General features: G+C 43.9%; 1 protein-coding gene and 1 pseudogene across 3 annotated transcripts in view; one reads left to right on the top strand and one right to left on the bottom strand.

Moving 5' to 3' along the window:
- Positions 1–1,793: 1,793 nt before the first annotated feature.
- LOC117099351 lies at positions 1,794–2,714 on the top strand (annotated as a pseudogene).
- Positions 2,715–10,795: 8,081 nt separating this feature from the next.
- ACER2 (alkaline ceramidase 2) overlaps positions 10,796–27,254 on the bottom strand; it is a 41,393-nt gene continuing 24,934 nt past the window's right edge. For 2 of the 3 annotated variants that reach the window (XM_033237442.1, XM_033237444.1), the window contains 3 exons: positions 26,207–26,344; positions 17,578–17,715; positions 10,796–12,600 (listed from right to left, as the gene is read on the bottom strand). In XM_033237442.1, coding sequence (XP_033093333.1) covers positions 12,414–12,600; positions 17,578–17,715; positions 26,207–26,344 — 463 coding nt within the window. In that variant the 3' untranslated portion in view covers positions 10,796–12,413. The remainder of the gene's footprint in view (positions 12,601–17,577; positions 17,716–26,206; positions 26,345–27,254) is intronic. The other variant, XM_033237443.1, reaches the window with a different exon arrangement.

The raw sequence follows: 27,254 nt of genomic DNA, 5'->3' as shown, positions 1-27,254 counted from the left end.
CCCACACCTTGATTTTGGACTTCTGGCCTCCTGAACTGTGACAGAATAAATTTCTCATGTTTCAAGCCACTAAGTTTTGAGCTGATCTGTTACACAGCAATGGAGACAGGCCCAAAGGCCATGTGAAAGAGCAGGAAGAACACACAAAGCTCTGAGAGACTCGAGTGAAGGGAATGAGGGGGAGACGCTCTAAACCAGAAAGACTGGCAAGGAAGGCAGGGACCAGATCGTGGAGGAGACTTCAGATCACACTCAGGGTCTCCAACAGGGTTTGCTTTGTTCTAAGAGCAATGGGGAGGAACTGGTGGGACCTGAGCAGGAAGGACACGGTCAGATTTCACTCTAGAAAGACAGCTCTGGCTCCAGCAGGAGGACAGATGGGCAATAGATGGTGGCACCTTCTCCAGGATAAGGAGAAATGGATGGATTTGAGACACTGGAGAAGTGGAATTAAGAGGATTTATATACTATTAGATTGGATATGGGTTGGGCACAGCGGCTCATACCTATAATTCCAGCACTTTGGGAGGATCCCTTGAGCCAAGGAGTTTGAGACCAGCCTGCGCAACATAAAGAGACAAAATTTAAAAATTAGCAAGGCATGGTGACACATGACTGCGGTCTCAGTGACTCAGGAGGCTGAGGCAGGAGGGATCCCTTGAGCCTGGGAGACGGAGGCTGTCTTAAACTATGATTGCACCACCACACCCAGCCTGAGTGACAGAGCAAGACCCTGTCTCAAAATAGATTGGATATATACAACTGAGGGAGGTGGGGACTGCCTCTGCCAACTGAATGGAAAGTGACACTCTCACTGAGAAAGTGGACAAGGCCCAGATTTAAAAGAGGTATAAGTTGCCGGGCGCGGTGGCTCAAGCCTGTAATCCCAGCACATTGGGAGGCCAAGGCGGGTGGATCATGAGGTCAGGAGATTGAGACCATCCCGGCTAACACAGTGAAACCCCGTCTCTACTAAAAAATACAAAAAGCTAGGTGGGCGCCTGTAGTCGCAGCTACTCTGGAGGCTGAGGCAGCGTAAACCCAGGAGGCAGAGCTTGCAGTGAGCTGAGATCCGGCCACTGCATTCCAGCCCGGGCGACAGAGAGAGACTCCGGCTCAAAAAAAAAAAAAAAAAAGAGACAGGTATAAGTATAGGCAAATGTGAGGTATCTATGGGCATCCAATAGAGATGGCCAGGAAATAATGAGACTTGCAGACCTGTCACTGAGCAAAGAGAGATAGCTTGTGGCTCCTCACTATGCCCACGGGACTGTTAAGCAGTAGATTGTTTTGATTACTAGCTGCCGTTTACAAAAATCTGAGGATGCTCAAGTCCGGGATATAAAATCATGCAGTACTTGTATATAACCTATGCACATTCTCCCCCACTTTTTTTTTTTCTGAGACAGAGCCTTGCTCTGTCACCCAGGCTGGAGTACAGTGGCACGATCTCGGTACACTGCAACCTCCACCTTCTGGGTTCAAGCAATTATCCTGCCTCAGCCTCCCGAGTAGCTGGAACTACAGGCATGCACCACCACGCCAGGCTAAGTTTTGTATTTTTAGTAGAGACGGGATTTCACTGTGTTGGCCAAGCTGGTCTCCAGCTCTTGACCTCAAGTGGTTCGCCCACCTCAGCCTTCCAAAGTGCTGGGATTACAGGAGCCAGCCACCACTCCCAGCCCTTCCCTATACTTTAAATCATCTCTACATTAGTTGTAATAACTATTACAATGTAAACGCTACATACATAGTTGTTATATTGTATTGCTTACAGAATGACAAGAAAAAGTACTTTCCACCGCCGCTGCCCCCAGAAGCCACCGGGACCCTCGCCTGTCGCCGCCGCCGCCCAGATCCCTGCACCATGCCGTGGGAGGAGACCTTCAGGCAGCGACGCACCTTCGAACAAAGGGTAGATGTCCGACTTATTCGAGAGCAGCATCCAGCCAAAATCCCGGTGATAACAGAACGATACAAGGGTGAGAAGCAGCTTCCTGTCCTGAATAAAACGAAGTTCCTTGTACCTGACGTTGCAGACATCAACGAGAGTGAGCTCATCAAGATAAATAATTAGAAGGCACTTACAGCTCAGTGCTAATCAAACCCTCCTCCTGGTGGTGAGCGGACGTAGCGTGGTGAGCGTCTTCATGGTCTCAGAGGTGTATGAGAGTGAGAAGGATGAAGATAGATTCCTGTACATGGTCTATGTCTCCCAGGAGACGTTTGGGATGAAATTGTCAGTGTAAAACTAGAAAAATGCATCTATTCTAGAATTTTTTTAAACGCTTACCAAGGCAAAAAAAAAAAGGGATGTTGCCAACTGAGACTGATCAGTTCATCTAATCACAGATCATCAAACAGTACTGTTCCCACCTAGGGGTGTTAGAAGTTGTGTTTGTATTTCAAGCAGAAAAACTGAGCTCACTTGGAAACTATATTATTTAATGTAGGCTAGCTTGTTTTCAAATTTTAAAAGTTTAAAAATAAAATACTTTGCGTTCTAAGTTGCCAATAAAATAGACCTTCAAGTTATTTTAATGCTCTTTTCTCACTAATAGGAACTTGCAATTCCAGCAGTAATTTAAAGGCTTTCAGAGAGACCCTGAGTCTTCTCTTCAGGTTCACAGAACACGCCGCCTTTTCGGGTAGTTTTCTACTTAGCTGGAGAGATCTCCCTAAGAGGATCTGTAGGCCTGAGTTGTGAAGCATAATCCCTGCAAAACGCATTTGCCGTAATAGTTGGCACAAACGCAGGGTAAATGGGCTGTGTGTAAGAAAGCAGCCCTGACTGCAAACGCTGCTCTAGGTTCCTGACTCCTAACAGAACTATACCCAAAGTCCACACTCTTGCAGGGGTAGACATTTCTTATTTGGTTTGTTCTCTAGATAGTTACACACATAAAGACACCACCCAAAAGGAAGCTTGAATAATTTATAATTTTGGTCCAGTTTCTTAAAAGACCCCGGAGGAAGGGTGGCACTTCTTCTGTTTCAGGTTTTGTCTGAGTTCAAACTAGTGCCTGTGTTGGTGTGGAAACAAGCAGTGTACAAGTGTCATTCTTTAGGACAGTGGTAGAAACCACAGAATAGTATAACTAAAAGCATTAAAATTCAGACACACTCCCTTCTACCTTTTGGCTTAAAGCTATGGATGATCCATGTTTTTGTTTTTGTTTTTTTAATGTTAAATGTGTAAGTCAATATTATTGAAAAGGTTCCCACATTTTTAACAGTAGTTCAGTTATCACTATTAGGTTAAACAGCCATCAGAATTCCCCTGCACTGAATGCATGTCAGCTGTGGAGAAAACAGAACAAGGAGCCATGCACTCTTTACAAACACTAATGTCAAGAGTTAAACCTCTTCAGGTTCAACCTATGATAAAAGACCAGTGCTTCCCACTACCTGCATGGGGTTCACTATTCACAGTTTTCTTGGGAGTATCACAGGAAGATCACAGTTACACCACTTTAGACTGTACGTGTAGCAGGTCACAACTTACCCTCGTGTGTTTAGATGTGTATGGAATACCTGTATACGTTAGTGAAAGCTATTTACTGTAACAGGGGAAATCCAGATTCCTTGCATCTGAGCCCTGTACTGATCATTAAAGGAGTTCCTAGGCCGGGTGCGGTGGCTCACGCCTGTAATCCCAGCACTTTGCGAGGCCGAGACGGGCAGATCACGAGGTCAGGAGATCGAGACCATCCTGGCTAACACGGTGAAACCCCGTCTCCATTTAAAAAAATACAAAAAAAATTAGCCGGCCGTGGTGGCGGGCACCTGTAGTCCCAGCTACTTGGGCGGCTGAGGCAGGAGAATGGCGTAAACCCGGGAGGCAGAGCTTGCAGTGAGCCGAGATCTTGCCACTGCACTCCAGCCTGGGCGACAGAGCAAGACTCCGTCTCAAAAAAAAAAAAAAAAAAAAAAAGTTCCTATCACCTGCTCTCCCCATTGCACGCATCTGTCCACTTGGCTAACTTTTAATATGTATATGTTTACATCATGTAAATTCTTAACCAGCCTGTCTTGTTTAGACTGTATACATCATATCTGACATTATTGTAACTACTGTGTGATCAGTAAGATTCCTATAAGAAATACTGCTTTTTAAAAAAATAAATAGCATGCTGAGGGGTGACCTATAGCCCATGTAAGTTTGTAGGATCTTTAAAACAAGTACATTTTTAATGAACTAAATGGAATAAAGGCACAATTAAAAACTGTAAAAAAATTACTTTCTACATATTCAGTACTGAATTTTTTAAGTGTTTTTTATCTAAGGCTGGTTGAATTCACAGATATACAACCCGTGCATATGAAAGGCCAACTGTATTTTATCCCATTATTTGTACTAATAGGACACTTTTGAAACTGATAATTCCAATTTGATGCCCACCTACATGAAAACCTTTAACTCATTTGCATTAAATCCTTTGTGGAAGGCCGGACGCGGTGGCTCAAGCCTATAATCCCAGCACTTTGGGAGGCCGAGACGGGTGGATCACAAGATCAGGAGATTGAGACCATCCTGGCGAAAACAGTGAAACTCCGTCTCTACTAAAAAATACAAAAAAAAAAAGACTAGCCGGGCCAGGTGGTGGGCGCCTGTAGTCCCAGCTACTCGGAAGGCTGAGCCAGGAGAATGGCGTGAACCTGGGAGGCGGAGCTTGCAGTGAGCTGAGATCCGGCCACTGCACTCCAGCCTGGGCGACAGAGCGAGACTCCGTCTCAAAAAAAAAAAAAAAAAATCCTTTGTGGAAAGAGAATTAAACCTGAGAGTCAAAAGTCCTGGGTTCCCATCCTTGCAATAGCAGTGGTCAAACTACATTTCCAAGCCTCAGCTGTATCATATCCAAAACAGGAATAATGGTAATGCCAGCCTCGCAAAGTAGCCGAGAGGAGTAAATGAGACCACTTATGTCAAAGATAACCTATGTGATGGGCTGTCAAATAAGGTTTGCTTGTAAGAAAATTCCTAAGGAGTCTACCAATTCTTTCACCAGACTGAAATTCCATATTATATGTGGCTCGTGGTTTATCAGTTAAAGCTTACAATTCTCAAGTCCCAGCTCCTCCCTGGTGAAAACTCAACCACCGTCTCCTTCCTGCCTCCCCAACACTGTTGATTCCTCTCTACTACGGGGATTCGGCAGAGTCAGGGGCCTTCTTCTCCCCTCCCCAGATCTGAGCTGCTGCATCCATCCCTATAACCCTCTGCAGGCAGCATAATAGTTAATACCAAACAGACACTTGCTAAGTGTTGATTTAAACCAGATTCATCTTTAAAAAGATTTGAGTTATAATTACATTTGACTTGTGTAAATTGAGCTATTAATCCCAAAAGTTAAATTTCACTCCAGTGGATTAAAAACTTGCTCCAGACTGGCCGGTGGCTAGTGCCTTTTGTCCCAGCTACTAAGGAGGCTGAGGCAGGAGGATCGTTTGAGGCCCAGAGGTCAATGCTGTAGTGTGCCATTATGGTGCCTGTAAATAGACTCTACATTCCAGCCTGGGCAACATAGCAAGACCCCATATCTAATAAACAAACAAAAAACCAAAACTTTCTCTAAATCACATCTACCTTAAATTGGTTTTAAATACAGACCCTTTGTAACCTCAGGTTCCGCATCCACCTATTCAACATGGATCGAAAATATTCAGGGAAAAAGAAACAGTAAAAAATTATAACACAACAATAAATAATAATACAAATAAAAAGCAATGCAGTTTAACAACTATTTACACAGCATATACATTGTATTAGGTATTATAAGTAATCCAGAGATGATTTAAAGCACACAACAGGACGTGCAGAGGTAATATGTAAATACGATGCTATTTTACATATAAGCCTGGAGCCTCTGGGATTTTGGTATGCGGGTTGAGGGGTCCTGGAACCAATTCCCTCGAATACCGAGGGCCAACAGCATTTGCTTTATCACATTGGACAACCTCTAAAACACCCGGGGCGGGGGGTGAAAACTGAATTTCTAAGGGAAGAGAGGAGAGGAAAAGGAAGGCAGAAACATGCTTGGAAAAATCCAGGGAAACATACCTGGGCCCACAAAGAGATTACATAACTTGGCGTTTTGAGACAATGGGCGACCTCTGAGATGATTAGGAACTGGGAAGGGCTTCGCTTGCTCCACATAGCAATGCCTCAAAGAGCCACAAGATGGCAATATTACTCCAGGAGAGTCTCCGTTCCTCTCACCCCGGTAGCTAATGGCTTGCTTCACAGGAAACCCTCTCTCGCAAATATCATCAGTGCCACTGCACGTTTTCCATTACTTCATGCTCCTGGCCTTACCTTCAGCCACTTCCCTATCACTAGCCCGAATATAAAAATAAACTACCGCTATTTGTTACATCTTCAAAACAGCACTTTGGTTTCTGCGCTCAATTGCCAAAGCAGCTGAAGCAAATGTTTTGTTTTAATGAGAAGCATAAAAGAAACAAAAACCCAGGTGAGGGTGATCTCTTCCTTTTTGTGAGTTAACACCCAGAGAGACTTCCCAGGTAAACTAGGTGTCGCCAGACTGGAGACAGTTAAGAGACAGAAGTGCCACTTGAGACAAGATAAGTTCTCCAGTGGGAGACAGGGGCTGCCAGCCCTCTTAAAACGGCGTGGGAAAGAAGGCTGAGAACCCGCTCTGTAGAGAGTAGAGAACAAAAGCTCAAATACCATATCTTTTAACTTCTTATGAAAAAATCCAGCTATACAAAAGTAGACAGAATGGTATGACAAACCCAAATACCATCTTAAGAACTGTGAAACTGTAAACCAGGAAACAGTCTGCAAGGAAAAAATCTAAGTTCCCAGTTTGTTGAGGACCCCTAAGATGTAAGTTACCAGAATCCTGGGTCTGCCCACTCCAGCCGTTTATAGTATAGTCCTTTAACACAGTCTTTCAATGTAATGCTCTTTTAATGAAAAGTCCTTAAAAGAGAAGAGTGGGAGAGGCTAGCCCCTGAGCTCTGGTCGTCAAAGGGCAATCGGGAAAAGGGAGCAGGGGAGGCTGCATCAACTCCTGGTCAGACTCAGAAAAAGAGGTCACCCATGAGGAGAAACAGATAGTCCAGACTGTCGGGGAGAGAGGCACACACACCCGTGCCAGTGCCCCAAAAGCAGAGCCCTCAACTTCTTCAGCCACTGTCCCTGACCACAGCCTCAAAAAAGTTCAGTCCTGAAGACTGAGTAACCAATTTCAGCACCAAAAGGATTTGAAAGGTTGCTTAGTCTCCTGCTGGGCAGAGGCTCTTTACCTGGATGGGCTACCAGAGATGTCTGAACCCCCAGAAAATTATATACTGATTGAATGTCCCTTATCCAAAGGGCTTGGAATCAGATATGCTTGGATTTCAGATCTTATCAGACTTTGGAATATTTGCATTATACAGCATCCCTAATCCAAAAATCAGAAATCTGAAATGCTCCAAGGAACATTCCCTCTGACTGTTATATAGGTGTTCAAAAAGTTCCAGGTTTTGGAGAATTTCTGGTATTTTATTTTTGGGTTAGGGATATTCAACCTGTACATGGACGTTTTCCTACAGCTTTTCTATTGCCAAAGAACTTTGGGGCCACTCCTTATCCCCTCACCTCTGCCAGAAAAAAAAAAAAAAGTCTAAAAAAACCACTGTAATGATACAGATAATGCTTAACCAGTCTTTCTTCTCTTATGGTCTTTTTTTTTTTTTTTCTTTGAGAGAGAGGGTCTCACTGCTTGGGCCCAGGCTGGAACACAGTAGTGCAATCTCTGCTCACTGCAACCTCTGCCTCCTAGGCTCAAGCAATCCTCCCACCTCAGCCTCCTGCATAGCTGGAACTACAGGTGTGCATCACCACACCTGGCTAATTTTTGTGATTTTGGTAGAGACAGGGTTTCACCATGTTGCCCAGGCTGGTTTTGAACTCCTGAGCTCAAGCGATCCACCCACTTAAGCATCCCAAAGTGCTGGGATTACAAGCGTGAGCCACCGCACCAGACCTGTATTTGAGATTTATATCTATATGACATGACTATAGAAGTTTTAGTAAAAATAAACTGTTCTTAGGTACTTTATGCTGGAAATATTTTCATGTATTAACTTCACAGCTCTGAGAAGAAACCAACAAGTAACTACAATTATCTTAAGCATTTTTAATAACAATGGTACCCAATTCATTAACAAATGAATTTAGGCAATGTGCTTTGCTCTACAATCCATCAGATACATTTTCACCGCAGATAGTTCAGAAATCATTTTGGAAATAGACACACACGTACATATTCATTTGCTGAAAATGCCACTTACAGCTTTAATATCAAATATAGTTATCATAGTTCACAGAAAAAATATAAAGTGCAAAAGCTCCACTTCAAAAGGCCTTAAATCACTCCCAAAGCAATGGGGATTAAATTTGACCACAGCCAGTGGGCATGCCACCCTTATACAGCATACTTACATAAGGTATATAACAAGGTATGTATCTGAAAATACTAGATTGCTCTGATTACATATTGTGGTTATAAAATAGTTTTAAATCTGGTTTAACATATAGAGAAAGATACAATTCAAACAATTAGTCCTATAAAGTAGGGGTCATTTTTTTTTAAGTTTGTAAGGGATTTATGTCTATAAAATCCATTGAGAATCCCAATCTGGCCCAAGACTTCTCTTTGGCCAGCTGGAATAATAGCACCTAGGCAAAGCCTTGGCTATGAAAGCGTTCAGATTAATTTCAGTGTTAAAGGAGCTAGGAGAGGGGCCCTGACCGGGTGAGCTTCAGCATCCACCTGTCCCTCAGAGATGGTTCCATGTTCGCCCCAAGGGATAAAGAGCCAGGAAGACTCAAATCCCAGTCGTGGGGACTCGATATGGCACTGGTTCATGGAAGCACGATGAACTGGTGAGAGAGGTTTTACACACCTGAGAGATCCAGTAAGTGGAAGAGGTGGTCGTATTTTTACAAAGCCTTGTGTTTGATGACCATCAAGCTCTGTCCCTCAACAGAACATCTTTGATCTATAATTAATGTTTTAGGCACTCTTCACTGGACAAGCAGAGAGTTCCCCAAAAATGCAGCCCGTCCCTAAATGGATTCAGACATCTCATCTCTACGCACCTTAAATGTGTTCACAGAAGGACTTGATTTATAATGATGTAATAAAGGGAAGAAAAGATTACTTTTTCTAATCAACAACTAAACACTGTAAAACATGAATCACTGACTGAAATGATCACTCAGAAACATGAATGGTTTTTTATAACCTAACTCCAGTTTCTGCTGGGTCTTGATCTTGGGCAAATTCTGACCGGAACAAAATCTGATTAGCCATGTCAAGTAACCACCACCATGACCTAACTCCTAAGTGTCAGCCCCACTGGAGGAAGGGAGATTCTTGACTGCCCATCAATTAATGAAATAAGCTGTTCATTTTTTACAATCTGAACATATCAAAATCTGTAAAGTCACATATTTAACAGCTATTTATGATGACTCACCAAGCCAAGTGCAGAAGCACATCAAAAAGTAGAATTCCATTCATTACTTTTTAGGGCCCATTCACATCAGGCTTGATTAAAAAGGTAGACTCAGTAGTCAGTCTCAGAAGTCAATGATCAGCATTCAAGCATATAGCTAACTCTAGTGTATTCCAAACCCATACTTCATGAAAAAATATATAACTGGCATGTATATGCCATTCAAGCTACAGGATAAACGTCAACTCTGAAAGACATCATTTATTTACAACTATATTGGGGGAAAAAAACAGGAGACTACACCAAAATATTAACAAGGATTATACCTGGGCAATAGAAATATGGGTTACCTTTTTTTTCTTTGACTTTTCTGTAGTTTCCCAATTTTCTTTAAAGAGTTTGTAGTGCTTTTACATAAATGAGTGATGCCATAAACCCAACTTAAAATAAGATGGGTATATATCTGCTCTCTTGGTTTACATCCCATGCTGGCAAGCTAGAGTGATTTCTGTTCAAAAGTGAAGTAATGTTTTGTCCTCCTCAAATATACTCCATTCGAGGTTTCTTTCTCAGCTCATCTCTTTAAAACCATTTCTAGAAATACATTCTGCTTCTCCAATTAAAAAAAAAAAAAAAAGCTGGGCTTAAAATATACAACAAACCCCCTACCTTGGAGCATTTATACCATAAAGTAGATGAGACCAGAATCCATGCCTGATAAAGTCAATCTAAAATAAGAATGGTCTGATATTTGCCTTTAAAAAATTCTAGACTTGAAACCCAAAGGACTTAACAGCAGTTCTGTTCCATCAACCACCTAGGTCTCAAAGAGGTACATTAGAAGTTCCACAAATATTTAATTCAAATATCATTTTAAAAATATTTTTTAGGCCAGGCGTGATGGCTCATGCCTATTCCCAGCACTTTGGGAGGCTGAGGCGGGCAGATCTCTTGAGCCCAGGAGTTCGAGACCAGCCTGGGCAAAATGGTGAAACCCCATTTCTATGAAAAAATACAAAAATTAGCTGGGAGTGGTGGCATGCACCAGTAGTCCCAGCTCCTGGGGAGGCTGAGGTGGGAGGATCACTTGAGCCTGGGAGACAGAGGCCACAGTGAGTCATGATTGCACCACTGCACTCCAGCCTGGGTGATACAGCAAGATCCTGACTCAAAAACAAAACACACTCTCTCTATATATAAAAGTATAATAAAGCAACATATACACTCATTCAACACCTAATTTTGCTACCTTGGAAATTACCAATTTGTTAATTTGCATTTTTACCACCTCATATATTATTAAGTAAATGCTATAAATTTGACCTTAAATAAATTTAAGTTAATAAAATACAATTTATTTCACACACTGGGGTTCCACAAAGATTTCTTACTACAAACAGGGTTCTGCTCTTCAACAAGCTATATAATTTGATAACCACACATGTAGCATAAAGTCATTCATTTTTAAACTCTAAATTCAGTTGCTTACTGGGGTTTTCACCTTGGATCTTGTACAAATTCTAACTAGAGTAAGAGTTCCTGGATGTGCCAAAAATCATCACCTTCCCAACTCTTACATATGTAGGACAGTGATATGACTCCTGCCCACACAAGAACACACCTGTCCTGCCCTCTCCCAACAATGGAATGTTACAAAGCAGGACGTGCCTGAGTTAAAATGAGTATCCCTGAGGTTGATAATTCCCACCATGCACCTTGAAGACAGTTCTTGAATGTTTCATTCAGCCCGATGAAGAGAAGATTCATTGAAGCCAACGTCACATTAGGTGAGAAAAATTCAGAAGGCAACAGATTTGTGCTGCTGCATCAGCGGCCCAAACTAGCCTGTGAGTGCATAGTTACTGCCAGCACTTGAGAAAAGTGAGCCGTTGGATACTCTGGGAAACCCAGAAAGCACCTTCTACCGCAAGAGTGAATAACATGATGCCCACAGAAAACACAACAGAAACAAGAAGTGAGATTCTTGAAGGTAATTTCCAGAATAGTACAGCATACTAGAGGCTTCAAAGGAGAAAAAGTTTCCAAAAACTTCATGTGTGCTCCAAATTTTGAACCAGAATCCCCACCACAATTGTGAGGAGCCCTTTGGTAAACTTACAGAGGTCAAGTCTTAAAGATGGTGGGTCTGTGGGAATGTTTATGCCATAATTCTTCTTCTCTGTGGATTTGAGGCTGCTGAGCTGGGGTGGGAGGGGGAAGCGGAAATGATGTCAGTATCTAAAAACTGTGCTCATCTTCAAGAATGGCCTACAGTGGAGTGTAGGTTTTGGCAGAGAGGGTTTTACTCATTAGCTTCACCTTTATCTGAAGTCTCTCCATCTCTCCACAGAGGTAGTAGTAAAAGGATTCACAGATGCATGTTAGTTGAGAAATGCAAGTGAAAAAGTAGCCTTTTTAGCCACAAGTCCTGTGTGTGTTTCATCTGTTTGGTTTTGTTTAAGCACAATTACCCCAAAGGAAAATCTCTGGCATCTTCCATCAGAGAGTCAGAGGGTCTTGTTCTGTCTATCATCAGTAGAGTCCACTCCAAGGGTGCCTGGGAATGGTGGGGTCTGGAGCAGGCCAGCTTTCTCCAGAACAAGATGCACTGTACAGGGCTGGATCCCCCAAGGGACTGCTCTGCCATGGCCATTAAGGACGCAGCCCAACAAGTCACTGCATCTGGAAGCGATGCTGAGAAAGATGCATCTAGTGTCCCTAAGCCCTCCATTTTCCATCTTTGGGAAAGGAATAGAACTTTTCCCCTTGCACAGGGGGATCCTGGTGGTCCACAGACATATTAGTGAGAGCCTCAGCAAACAGATTTTTTAAAAGATAGCCCACATCCCAACTCTTCGAAATCCCTTGGCTGTCTTCCTAGCAAAGGAAACCCACTGCATGAGGGGCGATAAGCAGAGAAGCCAGCCACCACCTTGCCATCACGTGATCTTGACTGATGATTTCTTGTTGGCACACAGAAGGGACACATAGGGGACACCAATGAAGGCCCATTTCTCACTGGGCCAGAACTTGATGACAGGGCCTTGCTCAGGAATCTCTGAGGCAGCATCAAAGTAGGCAAAGCATACACAGCCCAGGTAGGCGGCAAGACAGATGAGGATGTGCCTGCAGAGGGAGACGAGAGGTGAGAATCTGATGAGCATGAAGACTTCGCTGGCCTGAGTTCAGCCTGCTCCTTCTTCCAGTGTAACCCACCCACCTTGCTGACTGTACTTGCAGCCCAGGGGCCTCTTCTAATTAGCAAAGGATGAAGATTACCAACAATCCCTGGAACAGCAGGATGATAAATCTTCAGCAATTTGGGACCCATTTTAGAATGTTCTAAAATATTCCTGCTGGATAATAGGAACAAGTGTGCAAATAAATGCCTTTGGGCCTCAAACAAGAAAACTGAGGCCCAAAGATTTACAACAGAGGTGCTAAGACGGAAGTAATTGAGCACATCTGATTAGATCCCACCTTCTCACTTTAACAACTGGTTACAGATATTTTATGTCCTTCATCAGGAATAATTTTATGTTGATTAAACCACTTTTGCAGTTTAGTGGAAATTTTAAAAAATGTATCCTCACTGGGGCCAGGCGCAGTGGCTCACACCTCTAATCCCAGTACTTTTGGAGGCCGAGGCAGGTGGATCACAAGGTCAGGAGATTGAGACCATCCTGGCTAACAAGGTGAAACCCCATCTCTACTAAAAATAATAATTAAAAAACTTAGCCGGGCATGGTGGCGGGCGCCTGTAGTCCCAGTTAATCGGGAGGCTGAGGCAGGAGAATGGTGTGAACCTGGACGGCGGAGCTTGCAGTGAGCTGAGATCATGCCACCGCAGTCCAGCCTGGGCGACAGAGGAAGACTCTGTCTCAAAAACAAACAAACAAAAAAATTTATCCTCACTGTACCTGTAAAAAGTTTTAATTTAATATTAATCTTTATCAAACAATAGACCATTTAAAAGCATGTAATCTTTTCTTTTTATTTTTTATTTTTTTTTTATTTTATTTTATTTTTTTTTTGAGACGGAGTCTCGCTCTGTCGCCTGGGCTGGAGTGCGGTGGCCGGATCTCGGCTCACTGCAAGCTCTGCCTCCCGGGTTTACGCCATTCTCCTGCCTCAGCCTCAGGAGTAGCTGGGACTACAGGCGCCCGCCACCTCGCCCGGCTAGTTTTTTGTATTTTTAGTAGAGACGGGGTTTCACCATGTTAGCCAGGATGGTCTCGATCTCCTGACCTCGTGATCCGCCCGTCTCGGCCTCCCAAAGTGCTGGGATTACAGGCTTGAGCCACCGCGCCCGGCCTATTTTTTTTTTTCTTTTAGATGAAGTCTTGCCCTGTCACCCAGGCTGGAGTGCAGTAGTGCAATCTTGGCTCACTGCAACCTCTGCCTCCCAGGTTCAAGCAATTCTCCTGCCTCAGCCTCCCAAGTAGCTGGGATTACAGGTGCCTGTCACCAGGCCCAGCTAGCTAATTTTTGTATTTTTAGTAGAGAGGGGGTTTCACCACACTGGCCAGGCTGGTCTCGAACTCCTGACCTCAGGTGATCCACGTGCCTTGGCCTCCCAAAGTGCTGGGATTACAGGCATGAGCCACTGCGCCCAGCCCAAAGACAATATTTTTATAAATTTTGATGGTGGTAGGGAGGGGGTCTTTTTAAAAATTACACAAAATCCAGAAACTCTAAAGAAAAGATTAACAGAGGTGACAACATGAAAGTTTGAAACCAGTATGGCACAAAAATATTAACATACTGAAAGACAAATGGGAAACTGCAGTGGGGGGCAGGGAATATTTGTAGCATATGACAAAGTTTAAACCCTTACATACAAAGAACACTAAAGAAATTAATCAGGTCAGGGTAGGAAGCAGGTGAGAATGGTATGAACAAGATTGGCTTCATGTTGATATTTATGGAATCTGGGTATTGCCTATATGGGGGCTCAATGTATTATTCTCTGCACTTGTGAAAATGTTGCAAATATGCATAAGTGGCACATAGTAATGACTGTCTACTATGTGCCAAACCTAGATGCTGGATCTAAACTTTTTTATTTTTTTGAGATGGAGTCTCGCTCTGTTGCCCAGGCTAGAGTGCAGTGGTGCGATCTTGGTTCACTGCAATGTCTGCCTCCCGGGTTCAAGCGATTCTCCTGCCTCAACCTCCCAAGTAGCTGGGACTACAGGCACATGCCACCAGACCCAGCTAATTTTTTGTATTTTTAGTAGAGACGTGTTAGCCAGGATGGTCTCGATCTCCTGACCTTGTGATCCACCCACTTCGGCCTCCCACAGTGCTGGGATTACAGACATGAGCCACCGCATCCGGCCGATATAAACTTTTAAAAATAGAAACACTCAATAGACCAAAGAAAATTAAAAGGGGAAAGACACGTCACAAATTTACATCTGAAAAGATGCCCAACAAAAATACTAATTTTTTAAAAAGACATAGTAATAAAAACAAAATATAATTTTTCTCAATCAGGTTAATGGGGATTTAAGAGTTTCCAGTATATGTGAAAGTGTGGGTAAAAGATGCTCTCTTACAGACTTCAGTAAACAGTGTTAATGCTACAGTTTCTCTGGATTTGGCAATATATATTATTAATTTAATATGAAAATATTCAGAAACTCAAATCAATCTAAGTGTTCGTTATAAAGTGTTTGCAAAAGTGGAAAATTAGAAATAACCTCAATGCCCATTATCAGAGAGAGGCTGGTTAAATAAATTATAAAGCATCCATATTATGAAGTATTAATTAGACAAAATAATGAAGATTTTATATGTATGTATTGGTACGGAATGATGTCTCTATAGCACTAGATCTATGTAGCACAGATTTAAGTATTTGGTTGGTAAAAAAAAAAAAAAAAAGTTTGGGCCGGGCTCAATGGCTCATGCCTGTAATCCTAGCACTTTGGGAGCCCAAGGCAGGTGGACTGCTTGAGCCCAGGAGTTTCTGACAAGGCTGGGGCAACATGGCAAAAACCCATCTCTACAGAAAAATTCAAAATAAATTAGCCTGGTGCAGTGGCATGCACCTGTAGTTCCAGCTCCCTGCAGGGGTGAAGTGGGAGAATCACTTTCAGTCCGGGAGGCAGAGATTGCAGTGAGCCGAGATCGCCCCACTGCACTCCAGCCTGGGCAACGGAGCAAGACTTTGTCTCAAAAAAAAAAAAAAAAAGTTTGCATCGTGTATAGAACGATTCTATTTTCTTTTAAGTAGATATATATATGTGTGTGTGTGTACATATAAAATCTCAATGGATATATGTCAGACTGTTAATAATTATGTTTCTTTGGGGGATACAATTATAAGAGCCATTCTTTCTACACTTCTTGTTTAAATTTGTTTTTAAAAACATATATGTCATTTTACAACTGGAAAGAAAAGATGATTCAACTTTTAAAAGCAGAAATAACACCAAATTCAGAAACAAATTAAGTTTGAGTCAAAATTATTACACAGTTTAAATTCTGAATTTGACTTAAATCACTAGTGTGACAAGGGGACTTAGATAGATAAAAATGATCATCTTGAATGAGGTCATTTACCTAGTGTATACGTTTCTCAAAATTCACAATATACACATAAAATCTGTGTGTTTTGTTATCTGGAAATTACAATTCAACAAATATATAGGCCGGGCGCGGTGGCTCAAGCCTGTAATCCCAGCACTTTGGGAGGCCGAGACAGGCGGATCACAAGGTCAGGAGATCGAGACCATCCTGGCTAACACTGTGAAACCCCGTCTCTGCTAAAAAATACAAAAAAAAAAAACCAGCCGGGTGAGGTGGCGGGTGCCTGTAGTCCCAGCTACTCGGGAAGCTGAGGCAGGAGAATGGCGGTAAACGCGGGAGGCGGAGCTTGCAGTGAGCTGAGATCCAGCCACTGCACTCCAGGCCAGGCGACAGAGCGAGACTCCGTCTCAAAAAAAAAAAAAAAAAAAAAACAAATATATAAAGTATATAAATTCACTAGTATTAGTTGAGGTTGAAATCTAAAAACTGTTGAACAATGAATCCTAACACTGTAAACTCCAACTTGTGCTGTTTGAGTTTTGTCTTTTGCAAATACTCCTTGAAGTCCCGAAGTCTTAAATTTAGAGTAGGGTGGGTCTCATGGTAAACATATAGAAGTTCACATGAGCAAGGGAACGTAAGTGAATTCTATCAAATTGTGTATCTTTAGCCCATCTCTGGATAGAAGTCAACCTTTTCCTGAATCTAGATCTAATAAAGTTTTTCCATTTCTTCACCACTAGAATTCCTTCCTGGGTTCCCTCTATCTATAGGGGATAATCTACAGCAGATTTCTCCTCCTCGTGATCTTTTGCAATCAGAAGTCCTGGAGGAGAGAAAGGAAAGATCACTCTGGATTTGAGGCTGAAGCAGTTTTAGGAAGAAAGCCACTTCGATTTCCCCCAGCTTTCTCAGAATCAGATTCTGCCTGTATTTTGTAACCCACTTTTTTTTTTTAACTTAGTGTATCCTAAGCATTCCAAAGTATAGATGCTCCAATTTGCTATTATTGAACTCCAAGGTTGTTTTCTACAGAAACAGGTGGGTGATATTAAACAATTCACTTTAGCTCTCTGGTCTTCTGTATCCACTTACAGAAATAATGGAAGAGAATGTCCCTAAATGGCCTGTGCGGGCCCCTCCTTTCACTTGGTCACTCAGGCCCTAAAGGTAGGGTTCCTACTGAGGACACTCCCAGCCCTCACATCACCTCTTTCCCCAGCTTTCCCCTACCTCTCCCCTCCCCTAACACCTAGCTAGGGCTCAGGTTAGAGGTTCAGTTCTCAAGCTCCTTTAGGCTTTAATGATGGAGTTAGAGGTAAGAAACTGCAGACCTAAGCATGACAATCAGGCCCTTTGTTCCAGCTAAGCCTGCTCCCTGGAGTCAATTCAGCTTTTTACAAAGTGAACTTTCAGTGGCTTCTGAACCTTCTGACAGTCCACCTGAGGAGAGAAGCAAGCCAGCAACCCCCAGGACACCTGTGCACCACCTGCAGGGTGAACAGAGCCCAACAGCAAGTGCAAACACACCTGTCCCCAGCCACCTCCCCATTAGCAGGAGCTTACCACACGCAATGCAGGTAGGGAAAGTTGAAGGACGACAGCAGCTCACAGAAAGCTCGGTCACTGATCCAGCAGAACAGGGCCAGGGTCCACCAGAGGCCTGAGAAGAGGCCCAGCTTAAACACACGCACGTTGTCACATCTGCATGGGGGTCCAGAAAGTCACTCACCGTCAGAACTGGTCTCCACCTCCTCGCTGGCCACCTTTCCTCTGTCTCCTTCGCTGATTTCTCTCATGCCCACAACCCCTTGGCACTGAAGTTCTTACCCAACACACAGTCACTCCACAGTCTCATGGATGTAAATAGCATATGTACACAGATGGCTTACAGACACCCTTCCCACCCAGGCTTCTCCCCTGACTCCAGACTTATACACCCAACTACATTTCTGACATGAGCACCCTAATATGGATCTAAATTTAACAAGTCTATAACCTATTCTTCTCCCAGTCCTTCTCCTCCTCACACAGCCCACATCCAGTCCATCAGCTCTCCCTTCAAAATATCTCAAACCTGACCTTTTTCCACCACCTCCATCTAGATCCACGCTACCGCCATCTCATCAGTCTCCTTCCACCCTTGCCCTTACAGCCAATTTAACAGCCTCCAGCATCTTCCGGTTTAACCAGAGGGAAAGCCAAAGTATTCACAGTGGCCACAAGGCCTTGGATGCATGATCTTCCCTCTTCCCCTTCACCTCCTCTCTTAGGTACTCTTCCCTCTCACTGCCTGTACTCAAGCCACTGCGGGATTTGTGCTGTTCCGCAAACATCCCAAACATGCTCCTGCAAGACCATAGCACACACTGTGCCCTCTTGCCTGGAATGCTCTTCCCCCAGATACAAATCTTTGCTCAAATGTCACTCAGTAAGCCTTTTCCTGATGCTATTTTTAACAATTGCAACACCTGTCTCCACCTCCCAAGTGACTCTCCCTAAGGCCTCCTTCCCTCCTCTAATTTTCTCGGTAGTGATTATAACCTCCCTGACACCCACTGTGTTTCACTTATATGTTTCCAGTGTATGTTTATCCACTGACATGGAAGCTGTTTACTGCCGTATCCCAGCACCTGGAAACATGCCAGACACAGAAGGCACACAACATGTGTTGAATGAAAGAATAGGTTCTTATACACACTGGGACAAAATGGTTCTCTGAAACAAATCCTAACAACTCAATGAAAATTTCAATTGCCATCTTCTTTCCTTGTTAAAGTCTTGCTCATAAAGTGGGTGACTTCTATCCCTGGGGAGGAATGCCTGGAGGCAGCTGGTGGCTGAGGGTCCTTCTTCCCTGAGGGGACCACTCCTGCATCAGTCAAGATCTCCTACAGGACTCAGAATATAACACAACATCTGCAATTGAGAAGAAGCTTAATTCCTATTTGTTGAACCCACAAACAGGTGTTAAAAGCCTCACTGGCTAGTGCCCTTCCCAGCTGCCTTTCAGAAACATCAGCGAAAGCATCAATAAAAGTGGGACAGGTTCAGTAAGACCTGCTCAAAAACAAACCAAAATACTCTTATAGGAAGGCTAAATGCATCCCTTGAAGTTTTTAGAAAGAATAGAGGCCCATGACACAGGAAGACTTACATTCCCAGTTACTAAAACAAAGAGATAACAATTTCCATTTCTCACTTCTGCTCACCACTCTACCTTGAAAGCCTCGCCTTTGGGCTGGTTCCCTCTCAAAAAGAGCTCATCTCCTCACCTTGACCCACCCTCTCCTTCTCTCCAGGGCTCAGTCTCCAGGCTTTTTCCGACACTCCATGCCAGCTACTCCATGCCAGTCTATAGGTCTCCCCGTGGTGCAGGCTTGTCCAAAGCCGTGGCCCACAGGCTGCATGCCAACCAGGACGGCGGCTTCGAATGACGCCCAACACAAATTCATAAACTTTCTTAAGACATTATGAGATTTTTTTTTTTTTTTTTTTTTTTAGCTCATCAGCTATCATTAGTATATTTTATGTGTGGCCTAAGACAATTTTTCTTCCAATATGGCGCAGGGAAACCAAAAGAGTGGACACCCCTGCCTTAGTGCATTCTCTCAGGGCACCCCACCATGTTCCTTCATAACTCTCATCACAAGCTGAAACTATGGATTATCTGTGTAACATCTGGTATTAAACTAGCCTAGAGGCCGGGAGCAGTGGCTCACCCCTGTAATCCAGCACTTTGGGAGGCCAAGGTGGGTGGATCACTTGAGGTCAGGAATTGGAAACCAGTCTGGCCAATGTGGTGATATCCCGTCTCTACTAAAAATACAAAAATTAGCCAGGGGTGGTGGCACGCGCCTGTAATCCCAGCTACTTGGGAGGCTGAGGCAGGAGAATTGCTTGAACCCCGGTTGCAGAGGTTGCAGAGAGCTCAGATCGCACCACTGCTCCAGCCTGAGCTTCAAGAATGAGACTCCATCTCAATAAACAAACAAACAAACAAACAAACCAGCCTAGAAGCCCAATGACAAGAGGAACTACCCCTGTTTTATTCACTAATGCATACTCCATGCCTGGCAACTGTGCCAGGCACTGTTAAATGCTCCCTGAATTAATGGATAAAATTATGAATAACTGGACTCTAATTTGGTAATTTGTAATTTGGGCAGAACACTATTTTTAGATTATTTAAGATTATTGGTCGGGCGCAGTGGCTCACATCTGTAATCCCAGCACTTTGGGAGGCCAAGGCCAGGGGATCACGAGGTCAGGAGATCGAGACCATCCTGGCTAACATGGTGAAACCTCGTATCTACTAAAAATACAAAAAAAAATTAGCTGGGCGTGGTGGCGGGCACCTGTAGTCCCAGCTACTCTGGAGGCTGAGGCAGGAGAATGGTGTGAACCCGGGAGGCGGAGCTTGCAGTGAGCCAAGATCGCACCACTGCACTCCAGCCTGGGCGACTGAGCAAGACTCTGTCTCAAAAAAAATAAATAAATAAAATAAAAAATAAAAATTAAATTAAATTTTAAAAAACACAATAAATTAGCCGGGCATGATGGCATGCATCTGTAGTCCCAGCTACTCGGGAGGCTGAGGCAAGAGAATCGCTTGGGCCGGGCGCGGTGGCTCAAGCCTGTAATCCCAGCACTTTGGGAGGCCGAGACGGGCGGATCACGAGGTCAGGAGATCGAGACCATCCTGGCTAACACTGTGAAACCCCGTCTCTACTAAAAAATACAAAAAACTAGCCGGGCGAGGTGGCGGGCACCTGTAGTCCCAGCTACTCGGGAGGCTGAGGCAGGAGAATGGCGTGAACCCGGGAGGCAGAGCTTGCAGTGAGCTGAGATCCGGCCACTGCACTCCAGCCTGGGCGACAGAGTGAGACTCCGTCTCAAAAAAAAAAAAAAAAAAAAGAGAATCGCTTGAACCCAGGAGGCGGAGGTTGCAGTGAGCTGAGACAGTGCCACTGCACTCCAGCCTGGGCGACAGAGCGAGACCCCATCTCGGAAAAAAAAAAAAAAAAGTATTGATTGGGCATCGAATTCCATGCTAGGCACTATAAAATACAAAATAAATAAGCCTCTTGCCTTGAATTTAAAAAATAAAATGAAAATAGACAAGAACAAATATCAACAAATACATAGACAATTAGTCTGGGACGCAAGGATCCATGAACATCCAATGCAATTAAACCTAGAAAGTTTGGCTTAAGGAACACACCAGAACAGAGAGCAATGTGCTAGAGATGTCCTGCATGAAGGGTATCAACTAAGAGGCAGCGTGTCCGGCCATTAGTCACTGCAAGGGCCAGGACAGGGCAGGCTTGGCATGTACGCGGCAGGAGCGCGGCTCTACAGTAGAGCCTGGTCTCAGGGCAGTCCGTTACTCTTCCTTTCTCTGCTTCTAGAGGAAGCAGGTCCTGCTAAAAGCTGCTGACCAGCCTTATTTGCACTTGGGGTTTGTCCAAAGCTGCGGTCCGTTAGGTTTCACTCCCATTTTTCAGGGCTTTTATCAAAATATCAATGTGAAGTGAAAAGGGGGGGACAAAAATCATATGTACAGCAAGACCTTATTCTACAATAGAAAAATCTTGAGAGGAATGTCTGCCATTTCTTTTCTTCTTGACCCTTGACTGTATTCTCAAATTTTTCTTAACAATAAAATCACTCCTATAATCAGAAAAAGTATTTTTTACAATATTATAAACGTATCTGAGTTACTTGGCAATGTACTTAACACCACCAATTTCAGTGTCAGGTCATGACCCCAAATCAGCATAAACTTCTGTTTTCTCATGGTCTAAGGGAGAGTTCAGAAAAGACAATGGAAATACTTCTCAGGAAGCTGGTTACAAGAAATGACTAGAAACAAGCCTTAGGAAGAAAGGCTAAGGAGAAAGTGAGAAAACTATTCCTCCTCTATTTCCTCTGAGCAAACGCGCATGCAGTGAGAAACATTCAGCTCAGACATAACATCATGGCGGGTGACAACCAGGGAAGATTCAAGAAAGAGGTGCAAGAGCGATAAGGGCATCCTTTTGTCTGGGTTTTTTTGGGTTTTTTTTGTTTTTTTGGTTTTTTTTTTGAGACTGAGTCTCGTTCTGTCGCCCAGGCTGGAGTGCAGTGGCGCAACCTCGGCTCACTGCAAGCTCCGCCTCCCAGGTTTACACCATTCTCCTGCCTCAGCCTCCCGAGTAGCTGGGACTACAGGCGCCCGCCACCACGCCCGGCTAACTTTTTGTATTTTTAGTAGAGACGGGGTTTCACTGTGATGGCCAGGATGGTCTCAATCTCCTGACCTCATGATCCGCCCGCCTCAGCCTCCCAAAGTGCTGGGATTACAGGCATGAGCCACTGCGCCCGGCCTTGTCTGGGTATTTTATCAAAGTAGGGAAGAAACAACCATCTTTTCTTTTCCTGGCTGGGAACTGCTGTGGTAACTGGGACACAGCGGTGAACAAAGAGACCCCATCCCTGCCCACGTGGAGTCGATGTCCAGCAGAGGGGACAGACACCAAACAAAACAATACAAATAATCTAATTACAATCAGGATGGGTGCAATAAAGAAGTTCAGGGTCCTGGAACAGCATATAAATAGTTCAGCCCAAACTGAAGGATAAGTAGAAGTTAGCCAAGCAAGAGGGCCAAAAAAAGGGACTGCATAAATAAGGAAGGGCCTAGGGCTGACAGGTGCAGGGTCCACGGAAGACACAGAAGGTCAGAATGGCTGAGGATGGAAGGCAGAGGAGCTTCTTGTGGGAGCGATCAGCTCACAGGGGAAGGCTGGAGCATGTCAAGGATTTGGAACTTCATCTTCACTGCAACATCGACTGGTAGAAAAATGACTGTGCTCGGGGCTGGGAGCGTGGCTCATGCCTGTGATCCCAGCACTTTGGGAGGCCGAGGAGGGCAGATCATGAGGTCAGCAGATCGAGACCATCCTGGCTAACATGGTGAAACCCCATCTCTACTAAAAATACAAAAAATTAGCCGGGCGTGGTGGCGTGTGCCTGTGGTCTCAGCTACTTGAGAGGCTGAGGCAGGAGAATCGCTTGAACTCGGGAGGCAAAGGTTGTAGTGAGCTGAGATCATGCCATTGCACTCCAGCCTGGGTAACAGAGTAGGAGTTTGTCTCAAAAAGAAAAGAAAAAGAAAAATGTGCTCAAATGGCATGTGTGGGGAAGGAAGAGGATGTCAGGCTTGAGTAACTGGGTAAATGGTGCTCCCCTTTTCTGCAACTAGAAATATGATGAAGAGAACCAGAGCTAGAAAAGGCAGATCAGGAATCTGGGTTTGGACAAGTTGAATTTGAGATGCCCACAATACATGGAATTAGGTTAGGTAGGCAGCCGGACATGTAATAGTAGAGTTAAGAGGAAGGACTGGCTTGGAGACATAAGTTTAGGAGTCATCTGCATATGTAAGAGACTTAAAGCCACAGAAGTAGAAGAGATCTTTCAGGGGGACAAATAAAGGGAGAAAAACAGTGTCTTAATCCATGCAGGCTGTTATAACAAAACATTGTATACTGGGTGGCTGATAAAAACAGAAATTTGTTTCTCATAGTTCTGGAGGCTGGGAAGTCTGAGATCAAGGTGCCAGCAGAATCAGTGTCCGGTGAGGGCCATTCCTCATAGATCACACCTTCTAGAGCTGTGTCCTCACATGGTAGAAGGGCCCAGGCAGCTCTCTGGGGCCTCTTTTATAAGAGCACTAATCCCATGTATGAGGGCTCTACCCCCACTGACTTAATCACCTTCCAAAAGGCCCACCTCGTAGTATCATCATCTTATTTATTAGTATTTTAACATATAAGGCCGGGCGCGGTGGCTCAAGCCTGTAATCCCAGCACTTTGGGAGGCCGAGACGGGCAGATCACGAGGTCAGGAAATCGAGACCATCCTGGCTAATACGGTGAAACCCCGTCTCTACTAAAAATACAAAAAACTAGCCGGGCGAGGTGGCAGGCGCCTGTAGTCCCAGCTACTCGGGAGGCTGAGGCAGGAGAATGGCGGAAACCCGGGAGGCGGAGCTTGCAGAGAGCTGAGATCCGGCCACTGCACTCCAGCCCGGGCAACAGAGCAAGACTCCGTCTCAAAAAAAAAAAAAAAGTATTTTAACATATGAATTCAGGGGAGACACAAACATTCAGACCATAGCAAGCAGGGAGTTGAGGGTGCACCTTAAGGGAGTCCTACATGCAAAGCTGTGTAGAAAAGTAGCAGTCTACGCAAGAAATTGAAAAGGAGCTGCCAAGAGGTAATGGGAAATCCAGGAGGATGTGCTATCACAGGAGCCATGGCGAAGGACATTTCAACCACGGGGAGAACTAATTGGGTAAGCAGCCGAGAAAATAACACATAAGATACAGGGGGGCTGAAAACTGATCACTGGGTGTATAGCCTACAGAAAGGGATTTGGGTATCGAAGTAGGGGCAGAAGCCAGATTGGCAAGAGTTGAAGAGCAAATGAGTAAATGAGAGGTGAGGAATAGAGGGAGCCTTTTTTTTTTGAGATGGAGTCTTGCTGTGTTGCCCGGGCTGTAGTGCAATAGCATGATCTCCACGCACTGCAACCTCCGCCTCCTGGATTCAAGTGATTCTCCTGCCTTAGCCTCCTGAGTAGCTGGGATTACAGGCATCTGCCACCACACCCAGCTAACTTTTTGTGTTTCTAGCAGAGATGGGGTTTCACCATGTTGGCCAGGCATGATTCCACCACGGAGAATCACCTGGGCAGGTTCTGAGGGTTTTTGTTTTGTTTATAGCTTTGTTTATAGCTTTATTGGGGTATACTTAACATATCATAAAATTCCCCTATTTAAAGTGTACAGTTCAGGTCAGGCACGGTGGCTCACACCTGTAATCCTAGCACTTTGGGAGGCCAAGGCAGGCAGACTGCCTGAGCTCAGGAGTTCGAGACCACCCTGAGCAACATGGTGAAACCCCATCTCTACTAAAATGCAAAAAATTGGCCAGGCATGCTAGTGGGCGCCTGTAGTCCCAGCTACTCAGGAGGCTGAGGCAGGAAAATCGCTTGAACCCAGGAAGCGGAGGTTGCAGTGAGCATTGTGCCACTGCACTCCAGCTTGGGTGACAGAGTGAGACTCCATCTTAAAAAAAAAAAAAAAATGTACAGGTCAGTGTGTTTTGGTATCTTCAACCCATTACCACAATCTCATTTTATAATTTTTCCAACACTCAAATAAGAAGCCCTTACTTATTAGTAGTCATTCCCTTTTCTGTCTCCCCTACCACCTCCCTACATCCCCGCTCTAACTCTACCCTCACCCCAACCTCAAGACTAGACTGGCCAACATGGCGAAACCCCATCACTACTGAAAATACAAAAATGAGCTAGGTGTGGTGGCAGGCACCTGTAATCCCAGATACTCGGGAGGGTGAGGCAGGAGAATTGCTTGAACCCAGGAGGCAGAGGTTGCAGTCAGCCGAGTATGTGACACTGCATTCTAGCCTGGATGACAGAGTGAGACTCCATCTCAAAAAAAAAAAAAAAAAAAAAAAAAAGGCATTTTTTAAATGGCTGGAAATAAAAAGAAGTGTTTTCAAAGAGCATGAAAATAAGGGTAGTGATTAGATGTACTTCAGCTGGGTCTAGAAGAGGACAATGATGCACCAAGAAGCGCTAAACGAAAATGTTTCTGGATATCAACCTGAACTCTGAGTACACACGTTCCCAAAGGAAAATGCTAGTGCAAAGAGCAAAACCTTTGCCTAATAGATTGTAAATGAAACACTAAGCCTCAAAGAAAGTATCATAGTCAACTGCAGTCCACCTGATGTGCATATTTCCTTATAGATACAAACTCATTTTCCCTGCCCCCTTTCTCTTTTTCCTTCTGTGTGTGAATGCAATAACCTTTCTAGGACTTTTCTTTTCTACAGAATTAAGTCTAGACAGCCTGGTCTAGGTGCTGAGATGGTCCTGGTAAGCTAGCTTGTGATCAGTGGGATGCACTGCATCTGCAAAACAGCTGCTCCCCTCTTACTGAAAATGAGATTATTAGCATTTTGAACCAAACCATCAAACCTGCTTCCATCCAACCGTCAGCAACTAACTCTTGATGAGGAATAAAACTCTTCTTCGGCTGCAGGACAGCAAAGAAGCCCCGAGCTGGTGTTTCCCCAGCACAGGGATAGCTAAAGGGTAGGCAGGAATGATGGCACCTACCTCTTTAGCTCTGCGATGAGCAGTGCAGTGCAAGGAACTCCCAGGGTCATCAGAGAGATGTTGTTGATGGCAGGCTTGACAAATGCTAGGCACGTTGTAACTGCAGACAGGACACAGACCACCACCTTGAACCTACCCCTGAATCCATGAAAACAAAACCAAATCCATTAGAAAAGGAATTATTGTTTGTTTGTTTGTTTAATGTTAGCAAGGTACAGGCATTGCCAGAAATGCAGGCTGAAACGAAATTCTGCGCTAAGTACCAAGGTTCAAAAAGCCACTCACACTCACTGGCTTAGGAATTCCACTTCAAGCAACTTATCCTTAGGAAATAATCAGAGATTTTCAAAATATTTAGCCATGAGAATGGTAAAATTACACTCAACCTACATCACTGAGGGTGAGATACGGATAACTGTTTTCTTCGTGCGATTTTTCTGTATTTTTTTAGATGTTCGAGTTCTCTGTATTTTTTCAGATGTTCTACAGCAGGGTTTAGCAATTTTTTTCTATAAAGGATTTTTGGGTTTGGGCTGGGTATGGTGGCTCACATCTGTAATCCTAGCGCTTTGGGAGGCCAAAGTGGGAGGGTGGCCTGAGCCCAGGAGTTTGAGGTCACAGTGAGCTATAATCTAAAAATAAAATAAATTATATATATATATTTTAAACTAAATACATGTTTTTATATATAAGTATAAAGAATATATAGTATATAGTTATATATAACTATATTATACATATCTAAATATAGTATAACTATATGGTTATATATAAGTATAAATATATAATTAAATATATGCATTAATAGGTGTAATTATATTAAACATCAATTATATTTAATAAATCATATATACATACACACATACACACACACACACACACATATATATATATAGGTTTTGCAGGTCCTAAGATCTCTGCCACAGCTACTCAGCTCTGTCATTACAGAGAATAAGTAAATGAATGGGCATGGCTGGGAGCCAATAAAACCTGATGTGCAAAACAGAACCCTTTTGGCCCACAGGACGTAGTTTGTCACCCTCTGTTC

The sequence above is a fragment of the Trachypithecus francoisi genome, unplaced genomic scaffold, assembly GCF_009764315.1.
Source record: "Trachypithecus francoisi isolate TF-2019V2 unplaced genomic scaffold, Tfra_2.0 Lachesis_group16, whole genome shotgun sequence".
Classification (NCBI taxonomy): Eukaryota; Metazoa; Chordata; class Mammalia; order Primates; family Cercopithecidae; genus Trachypithecus; species Trachypithecus francoisi.
This window is presented reverse-complemented; position numbering and strand designations above follow the sequence as displayed.